We start from the raw sequence: 12,060 nt of genomic DNA on the forward strand, positions 1-12,060 counted from the left end.
TGATGTCTCCCTCATGACGGAGTACTTCTGCTCTTTGGCCAAACATAGGCGGATTGTACCACACGCCTGTCTATTGATCTTGGCCCACTCCTTGTCATCCATCTTGTCAGGTTTTTCTTCAAGGGCTATATCCAGCTCTTGCTGACATAAGACATCCAGGATCTCACACTGCCACATACCAAAATTATTGGTACCGTCAAATTTCTCTACTTCAAATTTTGCATTTGTCACAGTAGTCCTTGCTGATGACGATGCTGCTGCCATTTTTCTCCTCAATCCCAACTACTGTATACGTGAACAGTATCGTATACGTGAATAGTGCCGTATACGTGAATAGTACTGTATACGTGAATAGTGCCATATACGTGAATAGTACCGTAAACGGTCGTATTCCCCAAGTACGAACCTGGATCTGGTACCACATGCTTATGAAATCCTGGGCTTACCTATGCAGGCTAGGGAATAAAGAAAACCCTGGGTTGCCACTAGAACTAATCCCATATTTTGATAGGGAAATTATCAAAGATCCTACAGGGCATGACCTTGATATTCTATACTTGAACCAACGTTTAATATGTTCTAATGGTAATAAAAGCTTGAAGGTTCCAACAAACAAAAGAGCAACTCGTAATCTAGTTCGAGCCACAGTTACGCTTAGTCAGGAAGATTTCAAGAAAATGAGGGAAAAGGTATTGTCTAAATCACCTGATAGCTCAAAAATTCCGCCTTTATCAGATTTTGCGCTTACTCTGGGTTATGTAGCTAGTTGCATTGTCAAAGCAAGAGGTGGAGCAGGTGATAGAAGCGTTTGTCTTGGATTCACAGCTGATTGCAGGCACCGTTTAGACCCACCTGTCCCAGAAACCTATTTTGGAAACTGTAATGTTATTCTAGCAGATATATCAGAGGCCGGAGGTTACATGGACTTCGAAAATGGGATTGCATTTGGTGCAGTAAAAGTAAGCAATATGGTGAAGGGATTAAAAGAGAAAGGGGTTTTCGAAGGAGCAAAAGATAGGCTGGCACCCCTTTTCAAAATAGCTAAGGAGCCACCAGGATCCGTGCAAAAACTTATAGTTGCTGGATCGCCACGATTTGATCTTTACAAAACCGATTTTGGATGGGGAAGGCCGTGGAAAGTGGTGCTTGTTTCCATTGATAAGAATGAAGCTATTTCCGTGGCTGAAAGTAGAGATGGGAATAGAGGAATAGAAGTTGGCTTGGCCTTGAAGAAGCCTGAAATGGAGCGGTTTCTCTCCATGTTTCTCAAAGATGTTTAACAAGATATTAAGAGGTTTTTCTCTAAGTTTCTCAATATGTTTCTCAAATCCGTCCGTCTATACTCGACCACCATTATGTATGAAAAATGTTAAATTATGATATTTTCTATCGTTCGGCCCCGTTGGCTCAAATAATATATTCAGTAAATTTGAGTATAATTTATGATTATAATAACATGTTGTATTACGGATAAGTTATTGGATCATCAAGTAATTCAACATCCTAAAACGAGGGTGGAGGCTTAGCAGGGACAAACAAAAGTTCAAAGAATTCCAAGCTCTAGAAAGAGCTTAATTACAGGGAGATATTAAAGATCATTTGTTGAAGATGGAAGCCACAAGGCGAAATTTTGGCACGTGATTTGCTAAATTGGCTTTCACTTGGAGCTGTTATTGTTAGTTGGCTTCATGATAGTGCAGAAATTTTGTGCTATATAATGTATACATTAGTATTCAAGTTTATGTAGTTCTCAAAATTGACTGGCTCTTGGTTCGCTTTGAACTGTTACTTTAGTTTAATTTTTATATGTGCTAAAAGTAATATATTTTAACTTCATTTTTAATGCGTTTTAAAGTAATTATTTGATGTTAATGGTAAATTTTACACTCTTAATCCTTAAATTCATATTTTTATACTTAAGAGAGCATTTGGGAACAAGAGGAGAGAAAAATGAGCAAAAATTAGAGCAAGTTTCAGGAGTCACGCAGGCTGGACCATTCCACATGGGCTGGAACGCGAACGTGTGAGCCACACAGTCTGCCACGCAACCATGTGACAAGTCATGTGGAAATCGCGAATCGCACTCTAAACTAGTGGGAAAATGTGTTTTTTAGGTTTTTCCGGCATTTTAACACCTATATATGACAAAAATAAAAAGATGAGAATGAGTCGTCATAAAATATTTAAGAAAACGACTCGAAAAATATCATTAAAGTCGATTTTGAAGAAGATTTTCATCAAGATGGAAGATTCCCTCTTAATTTGTTTGGAGATTATTATGAGTTTCTTTATTTATTATGATTATACTGTATTTTAGATGTTTTTATTTACCAACATGAACTAATTTTTCAAATAACTAGGGAGATGAACCCTAGATGGATTTTGCTATTTGATCTTTATTTTTACGCAATAAATATTTGCATCTTGTTCTCAATTATGTGTGCTTAATTCTTGGTTTAATATTTCTAAACTATTAATCCATATTTGATGTACTTAAATCAGATGAGGAATAGATCATGTTTAAGAGTAGATCTAGCGTAATTGAGTGAAGTTGCATACGATAATAGGGGTTTTAATTAAAAAGAAATTTCAATTAATCAACTTAGAGTCAATTGCTCTTATTCTTGAAGAGAGATATTAGTATAATTTAGAGATTTCTATGGATCAAGATACTAAGTTAAGAAATTGCGTAATTTAGATTAATAGAGACAGATAAAGTCTAGGTGAATTTTTTCTTGGGTATTGTTTCGCTTCTTGGTTCTTAATTGTTTATTTTCTTGATTTTTTATTCGTCGTATTTGTAGTTAATTAATTTAATTAATTTTAGTTTTGATTAATTTCTCGAATTTATCAGTTAAATAATAGAAAGACGGTAATTACTAGTACTTTAAGTCATCCTGAGAACGATATATTTAATCACTGTAGCTATGCTATTAATTAATAGATGCACTTACCTTAATTAGATTTTTAGTTGGTTTACAATTGCATCAAACTTAAAAAGGCAGGCAATTCAAAAAATTCGTATTGTTTAATGTGTATATATTATGATTCGAGTTTCTATAGTTTTTAAATTGTTAGATGTATTGCAATCTTAGATTCTATACGATTCCAATCAAGCTCGAACATGTATTACCTATTGTGGATTAAAGTTTGTGGTTATTATGCACAAAGCATTATCATAGAGATTAAATGGACAGATCGAGTTGGGCTCAGATTTTAGCCATTTTATCAGTATTGAATTTGGACAAAATTTTAAACTTATTTTCTAGATTGAATTCGAACTTCTTAAATGGATCTAAAATTTTATTAGGGCTTAACCTAAACCATAAATACCTCTAATTAGAACCATAATACTCATAAAATTATAGTTTGTGCGATTAAAATTTTTTAAATATCTAACCTAAATAAAATATATAATTTGAGTACTTATTATTCTATTAAGGTCTTCTTTTTCTTTTCTTTTTTTTTTCGAGTGCTTAGATTCTAACAGTTGTAAAATAACAGATGGCGTGGCATTGGCAGATAACATAGAACTTGATGATCCTTTGGATAAGTAACAAAAAATGGGATGGACTAAATTTTAGAAAGGTAAATGGAAGGGTTTTGTTGTTTTATCATGAAAAGGAAAAAAAGTGAACATCCCTCCACTTTTATATGACCAAATATCCCGGAAGAAAGGTCGTCCATCAGAAAGCAATGGATACTGTGAGAGAGAGGGGTGCGGTGTAGGTCGAGGTTTGGAAGGAAAAGAAGAAAAAAAGAGCAGATAATTTGATGAATTGCCTACCTAGCTCTGTTCTCAACTTGGTAAAGCAGCATCAATTGTTCTTTTCTAAATAAAAAAAAAATAGGAAAGATGGAAAAGATGGAGGCAGCAGAAAAGGCAACGTGTCGATCAGTGGACAATTTTAACCCTTTGATCACAACCATCTTTCAGGTCTCCTGCATTCTTGTCATTTCTCATATGTTTCACATTCTATTGAAACCCCTGGGACAACCTGGACCCTTTGCACAACTCCTTGTGAGCATTAATCATCATTTCTATATTATGCATGGTATATATGATGTTAATAATGAATGTTGTTGGAGCAATGTGGATGAATGTCTTCTTGTTGTTATTGTGTACAAAGCAGGCTGGTGTTGTGGTAGGCCCTACATTGTTGTCCCGCATACGCAGAGTTGAGGATTTCTTCATCCAGGCATCTTCTGCAGAGTACTATATGTTTTTCTCATTCTTATGTCGAATGCTATTCATGTTCTCTATTGGCTTGGAAACAGATATTCCATATTTAAAGCGCAACATTCGTGTTGTAAGTATAGTGGCAGGAGGGGGTATAATCCTGGCCTCCATCTGTGCTGTACCTCTCTTGTGGTTGCTTATCAAGGTTTTCACAGTGACTAAGAGCCGCTTTCCATTCTACCTTCTTATCTTTACAGTCTTAGCAAATTCAGCGTCTCCTGTAGTCATTCGGATGATTGCAGAATCCAAGTTTGACAATGCTGATTTAGGCCGCTTGGCAATTTATTCTTCCCTCATCAGTGAAATGTCTTGCGTTGCATTTGTCGCTACACTTACCGCCTGCTCCTCCACCATAAGACTCGTGGGTGCAATCATTGCTACTCTTGTCACCGTGCTCCTTATCTTTCTCAACAATTATCTACCTTTCTTTTTCAACAAAAGGAACCGCCACAATAGATTCCTCACTAACAGCGAACTTTTCCTCATCATATTTATTCTCTTGGCTATCTCACTGCTTGTGGAATCCGCTGGCTACACAGCTATAACCTGTTGTTTCCTGGCAGGCCTCATGTTCCCTAGGGAAGGCAAAACATGTCGGACATTGCTACATAAACTCACTTACGCTGTAAATACATTCGTTCTTCCCGTATACTTTGGCTACACCGGATTCCAGTTTAATATAAGTAAGATCTTTAATAAACTAACTCTTATTCTCACTGTCCTCATCATCCTGCTCAGTGCTGGCACTAAAATTGTGGCCACCCTTGCCGCTTGTTATTACCTCAAGATCCCAAGGAATGAATCTCTAATCCTTTCTTTCTTACTCAACATGAAAGGCAACTACGACCTTATAATCATTAATTCTCCTCCAGTACCCAAAGTATAGTTCCTTATTTCTCTACTACCTACCACCTTACTATAATCATTAATACAAGTGTTGTTCATGCTATGCATTTAGTGGCATTCATTCATTCTGTGGTTAATTGTTGCAGATGCTGTGGGAAAATGATATTCATGATTTGTTTTTGAGTGTAGTAGTTCTCAAGACATTGATCCTAGCACCAGTGGTTGCCATTTGGTTGAACAGAGGAGAGTTTTGTGCTCATTACCCTACAACACTGGAAATACTTAATCCAGAGAGTGAGCTTCGAATGCTGGCTTGTGCATACATCCCACGCCATGTTTCAGGCTATCTTAGCCTGATCTCAGCATTGAGTGGTTGTCCTAATGCAACTCTCAATCCTTACGTCGCACATCTAGTGGAGCTTCCCAAGAAAAAGAAAAGCAAATTGATGTACCATCAACTGGAAGATGGTGATCAGTACAGCGACGACGAAGAGTATGGTGGAAATGATGTGGTACAGATCACGAATGCTCTCGACTCCTTCATTTCAGAGACCAAAATTCCGGCCCATGAAGCTAAGATTGTATCATCATTTTTAACCATAAACCAAGATGTGTGCAATGGTGCTGTGGACTTGCGTGTGTCTATTATAGTCCTTCCTTTCCACAAGCACCAAAGAGTTGACGGGAAAATGGAAAATAGCATGGAGGGCATACGGACTATAAACCAAAAAGTTATTCGGCATGCCCCATGTTCGGTCGGTATATTTTTGGATCGTGGACAAACCGGGTTCCAGCAACCACATGGCTCTCTCTCTGTGCAAAATATAGCAACCTTTTTCTTTGGTGGCCCTGATGATCGTGAGGCTTTAGCATGTAGCAAGAGAATTTTGATGCATAGTCAAGTTAGTTTGACGGTCTTCCGCTTCATACAAGCCAATTCAAGTATACAGAATTCGTGGATTAGCGATGCATCCCACAAGGATGAGGAGGTGGTCATGGCAATATCGAGTATCGGAACGGAGAACGAGATGGACAATGTCTTTGTAGACACCTTTTGTAACAGGTATGTGGCACAGGGTAAAGCCAGTTTGATTGAGAAGTACGTGAGTGATGGGGCAGAGACATTAGTGGCTCTGAGAGGGATATTGGACAACATGTATTCACTGGTGATAGTAGGGAAGGGAGGGAGAGCGAATAGCTCCTTGACAATTGGTATGAGTGATTGGGAGGAGTGTCCAGAGCTTGGGTTGGTTGGGGATCTCTTGGCATCTTCAGAAATGAACTTCAATGGTTCCCTCTTGGTCATCCAACAACACCGGCACTCCGAGGAAGATGAGGCGCTCATCCCTCCATAGACAATAGTTACTATTACCACTACAAATGCTGCTGCTACTGGCAATTCAGGTACATACAAACATACATATAACAATCATGTAAATTATTTCTAGATTAGTTGCCCTGCAGATAGAATAGTCATAGCTGAACTGTTAGATATCAGAATAAGATAATCAAAGGCACTGTTTAAGATATCAGAACGATCCAAGTTTTATTTTAAGATACTAGTTGGTGAATGGTGACTGCGTTAGTCATTATCTTTTCTTATGAATGGGAAACAAGATGATTATTCACTTTTAGAAATCAGCAAACCTAACATTATCAACCATATATAATGGCCAAAGTCTTTACGTTACATAAGTTGGTTTAAGCTGATAAGAAAACAGAACCAAGACACAAATGCTTAAAACCAAGTCCTCTAGTCGCTAATTATTCAACAAACGGCAGCAGCAAACGATCGTAAATATAAACTAGAAATAACATTTTCATGGAGCATTAAAATGAAGTAACAATTAATTCAAATGCTTAAGAATCCTTTCTCCTTCAAGCTTTCAACAGTTTCCTGGAGACTCCTTTCCCAAGGAGTGAAGCTGAGACCCAAACTTTTTGCTTTCTCCTGGGACACCTGGTATATACGCTTAAGAGGGTCGTCATGTTCTTCACATCTGTCATTAATTAAAGGAAAACATGACTCTTATCACCAATTCCATCATCAATCAAGCAATTGTTGGTATTAAATAAGCAAGATAGCACAATTGCTTACTTTCTTTCGAGTCCCAAAGTAGGATAAAGCTCATTCAAGGTCTTCAGAATCTCCGGAAACTCTACAACTCTTTCCACTAAGCAATATCTGCCAGTAGCTGAAGGAATCTCAAATGCTTGAATATGTGCATATGCAACATCTTGAACATCAACAAGCCAATAGATTGAACTCGGAAAAATGTTTTCTCCTGTATCCAAAAGATTTTAAAAGATTTTTACAGCAAAAATGGCACAGATGAACAACTCTATAAAGGGTAAAAACAGTACCTCTTGTGTGGGCTAGAACCACCTCTGAAGTGCAGTTTAGAGATGGCTGTAAAAGAGGACCAACCACAAATCCTGGATTAAGTACAACCAAGTCCATCCTGTTCTCTTCTGCAAACCTCCAAGCAGCTTCCTCTGCTAAAGTTTTGGAGGCCACATACCAAAGCTGGAAAAACCATGTAAATAATTACTCATTTGCAAGACATCGTAAAGGGATAGAACAAGTGTGGACATCAATACCTTATTTTTCTCACAAAAACGTGAATCTGAAAACCAAGTCTCATCGACCACCACATCAGGAGTCAAAGGTTTTCCATTGTATACAACTGAGACGATAGAAGCTGTTATGACAACTCTCGATGGAAGGAACTTTGGCACATGATTTAAGAACATTCAGTGTACCCTTGATTGCTGGATCAATTAGTTCTGCCTGAAAATGAGAAAAGTTGGAATTGTTTGCAGTAAATCCAGTGATAGTAAGCTAAACAAAGTGGCCATCATTCTACAGTTCATAAATTCATTTTCCTTCCCTAGCGCATAAGTTTACTGTTGTTGTGATGGAATCCAAAGTTCTAGCCTGCCACTGAAACGTGCATGCTTTCCCCTAAAATTGTATATTGTAAGTGTCATTTAGGTACATTTTTTGTCATATAAATTGTTTTCCAAAAAATATTTCTCAAAATTATGAAGATTTTTATCAGGTTTTTTATTAAAATAAAAAAAATTTAATTACCAAAATGATTTAAATTCATTTTATATCTTTTATATATTTTCATAATTAATTTACATCTTATATTATTTTCGTAATTAAATTTTTTATATTATTTTAATAAAAAATTCTTTTTTCTGTTTAGGTTAATATTAAATAAAAAATATAAAGCTAAATTACCTTACACCTATATGGGTGACCAAATCCTATAAATAAAAGTTACTAAAAATTATCCATATCCCACCCTAACCCTTAAATAGGAAAATAAATGTACTTAAACACGTTCAAATCTACGTCCTACTTCACTGGCAACAATGTCAATGTCAATCGAGTTAAGACTCAATCGGTTGTTTTATATATTTATTTATTAGGAATAAAATATTATTATACACTCATTTATATCTAATATCTTTTCCAACTTATTAATTTAACTCTTTAAATCAATTACTTAAAATAATCAATTTTTTAAATTATAAATAAACCTATTTTCTTTTTTTTTTACAAATTTTAATCATTTTTTCCATAAGTTAATATTTTTTTATTTGGGAATAAATTATATTAGGATTATCCTAAAAAGTATAATTTGTAGGCACCGATAAAATAGTGTCACGACATTAAATTTTAAAGATAACAAAGTATTATTATACACTCACCTATATCTAATATCTTCTCCAACTTAATTTAACTTTAATTAAATTACTTAAAATAATTATTTTTTTAAATTATAAAAAAATGAATTTTCTTTTTTCTTTTTTACAAATTTTAATCATTTTTTCTATGAGTTAATATTTTTAAATTTGCGCAACTAATTTTTAAAAAAAAATTAATAATTTTTGTGCAAATTTTTCCATGTCATTAACATATAATTTTGGTATTTATTTTACCTTGAACCCTGAGGTTTAGGGTTTGGGTTCGGGTTTGAGTTTGAGTTTGGATTTTGGGTTTAGAGTTCAAGATTCAAGGTTTAGGTTTAAGTTCAAGGGTTAAGGATTTGGGTTTATGGTTTAATGTTCAAGGGTTCAAGGTACGAGTTCAGGATTAGGGATCGGGTTCAAGGTTCAAAAGTTTAAGATTATGGGCTCATGATTTGGGTTTAGGGTTTGAGATTCTAAATTCAAGGTTTTGGATTTGGGGTTCAGGATAAAAAATTATCAAAACCATGTGTTAATGACATGAAAAAGTTGTTGAAATGTAATTAAATAATTGAGAAGGGAACATGAATTATATGGTTTAAAGGGTTCATAAAATAATTTCTCTATGGATGAGTATATAATAATAATTTTATATCTTTAAAATTTTAAAATTTGATGATGTGGCAAATTTAAATTATTATTTTAAGTAAAGATAATAAAATCGAAACATGAATTATCTTTTAAATTATGTATAAGGGTGTAAAATAATATGTACTTTTTAATGATTAATTGATTAAAATCAAACTGTCAGTCACAACTAATCTAATAATATTTTAAATTTACAAGTCTGAGATAAGTAAAATTAAATATATTATTTTATAAGTGTTGAATTTACATTAAAATTTATTTATTATATTAATTAAAAATAAGTTTAAAATATAATTTGTTAATTAAAATATTATTTGTCAACTATATCATTTTTCCCGTTTGTTACTTATATTTGTTTTTGCTCAAATTGGTACTTAAAGTTATATTCTATTAACCGGTTCAGTCCACAATTTTTAAAAAAATCAATTGAAATGTTGTCCAATTAGAAAGTGTCACGTGGGATTCATATGTATTAAAAATAAAAAAATGTAAAAGTAATTCCAAAATAATTTATGAAGTAAAAATATAATTGCAAATTTTAGAAAGCTACCATTTGCTTTTAACCCATTGTTGAGAGTTTTATATTAGAAAATTATTTCATCGATCAAATCCAGTGATTTTAGAATTAGATCAGACCAACCAATTTGACCAAGAATTGGTCCTGAGATAAGAGTTGAGCCAGTTAATTCATAATTCAATACAATAATTGAACCAAGTTAAAAATTAATTGAACCAGTTAAAACGATTTTTTCTATTTTTTAATGATATTTAAAATATTTTACACATAAAAATAATAATTATATTTGAAATAATAATTTTTTAATAATTATTTATTTATTATTTTATTTATATAAATAAAATATTTATTAATTAAAAAAATAAATTAAAAATTAAAAAATTAAAAACAATATATTTATTAATTAAAAATATTGATTAAAAATACTTGAAATAATATGAAATAAAAAGTACAAATATAGTTAAAAGAGAAATCAATCTTGAGACTATTTAACTGTGTGACTAGAAGAGTTGGCGCGTAAAAAAAAATTGTTTTTTAAAAAGCACTCTTCGCATAAGGCGTAGTTCTCTCTCCAATAACGATTTATAATTTGGCTTTTTTGGCCAAAGAAGCTACATGCGTGTTTACGTAAAATTATTATTGGTGTTTTGTTTCCCTTATCTAGGTTCCCGCATCCAACTAAGAGCTGAAAAGACAGAAAATAAAAACGGAAGGATGATAGACCTGTGGGTCGGTAGCTGAAAATATGACAGGGGAGGCTGTATGGAAAACACCATGGCATCCATCCACTATAGAGTCAAAGCATCCTTCCTCCAACAAGTCTGCTTTCAACAAATGAAGCCTTTCCTTAGCCCCCTCAAGGGCAAGCAAATGCTGTGTCTTTTTTGGATCATCTGTTGCATGTTGAAACATACCATTTTTTATGTCAAACTGAAACGATGGGGCAAGGAAATTTCTTTTCTTGTAAAAGAAAAAGAGAAAATTACAGACTTGGGTCACGAACAGTGGCTTTAACAGTGTAGCCGCGTTGTAGTAAGAGCTTAACAAGCCATGAAGCTACGTAACCAGAGGCTCCGGTTACACATACCACCTTCTCTGCTGCATTCATCTCTAATCAGCAGTTGCGTCGGCGTTAGCTAGGATCTGAATGAGCCGTCTCCAAAGCAGACCAACACCCTTAATTAGTTACGTTGGAGAGAAGCCTTTTGAGATATATGGGTGTGTGTGTGTTTATATATAAGAAAATTATTCAAGGTTTTTCAAATTTAAATTTTATTTTCTAATATTGTTGAGTTTACACATTTCAGTCACTTAATTTCAAAAAGTTACAAAATGATCACTGAACTATTTAAAAATTTTTTATTTAAGTCATTGATTTGTTAAGTTTCTTTATAAAAAGTCTGGCTAGAGTGCTCCAAGTGGCAATTCAACGGTCGATATAGTGGATCAATACCCGTCGATGATTAGAAGAACTTACCTTAAATTTAAGTCAATCTAATAGTTAATGCTGAAGATCAAAGAAAAAAATAGCTTAAATTTTGATTCGTAGATTCATGACTTTTAATGCTATTTCATAAATAAATAAAAAATTGAATTGTAGAAAGAAATGAAAATGTGAGCTTTCAATTGATGCAAGTAGTACAAATAGAGAATGTCATACAACAATAATTTTAATAACTTAGTGATTTAAATGAAAATTTTCATATTTTTAGTGATTGTTTTATAACTTTTTTAAAATTAATTGACTAAAACATAAATTTACTAATAATATAGTGATATTTAGTGTAGTTCACGCAAAAAAAAATTAAGACAAAAGATGTACGTTTTTTTATAAATATAATAAAAAAATTAATTACAAAAATTAGATATGTTACAGATTAATTACAAAAAATAGGTGTTTTCTACAGTAAAATTAGGTGCTGCCAGTGCCACGCGGAACCACCCTAAAATCTACCACATCACTGTGAAATCATTCCCGCTGAAAAAAAATAATTTTAAGTAATGTTGTAAACGCTTCAGTCAATACTAAAAAAATATTAAAATTCTCTTTAAATACAGAACAAAATACCATAGGATAGGGAATATAATTATCTTTTTAATATGGTGG

At 33.5% G+C, this 12,060-nt stretch overlaps 2 protein-coding genes and 1 pseudogene across 3 annotated transcripts; 2 read left to right on the plus strand and 1 right to left on the minus strand.

The window, feature by feature from the left end:
• Positions 1-422: 422 nt before the first annotated feature.
• Positions 423-1,280, plus strand: LOC107910876 (malonyl-CoA:anthocyanidin 5-O-glucoside-6''-O-malonyltransferase-like). The gene has a single exon (XM_016876277.1). The coding sequence runs from the start codon at positions 423-425 to the stop codon at positions 1,278-1,280; it is 858 nt and encodes a 285-aa protein (XP_016731766.1).
• A 2,330-nt stretch (positions 1,281-3,610) lies between these two features.
• LOC107911842 (cation/H(+) antiporter 2) lies at positions 3,611-6,643 on the plus strand. 2 transcript variants are annotated; one of them, XM_041080864.1, is made up of 3 exons: positions 3,611-4,021; positions 4,134-5,120; positions 5,233-6,643. In XM_041080864.1, exons 1-3 carry the CDS (start codon positions 3,857-3,859, stop codon positions 6,439-6,441), a joined length of 2,361 nt encoding a protein of 786 aa, XP_040936798.1. In that variant the 5' UTR covers positions 3,611-3,856; the 3' UTR covers positions 6,442-6,643. The 2 variants fall into 2 exon arrangements, with proteins under 2 accessions (XP_040936798.1, XP_040936799.1); XM_041080865.1 differs by having other exon boundaries at positions 3,611-3,937.
• A 6-nt stretch (positions 6,644-6,649) lies between these two features.
• LOC107911843 (phenylacetaldehyde reductase-like) lies at positions 6,650-11,154 on the minus strand (annotated as a pseudogene).
• Positions 11,155-12,060: the final 906 nt, after the last annotated feature.

Source organism: Gossypium hirsutum, chromosome A11 (genome assembly GCF_007990345.1).
Source record: "Gossypium hirsutum isolate 1008001.06 chromosome A11, Gossypium_hirsutum_v2.1, whole genome shotgun sequence".
Taxonomy (NCBI): Eukaryota; Viridiplantae; Streptophyta; class Magnoliopsida; order Malvales; family Malvaceae; genus Gossypium; species Gossypium hirsutum.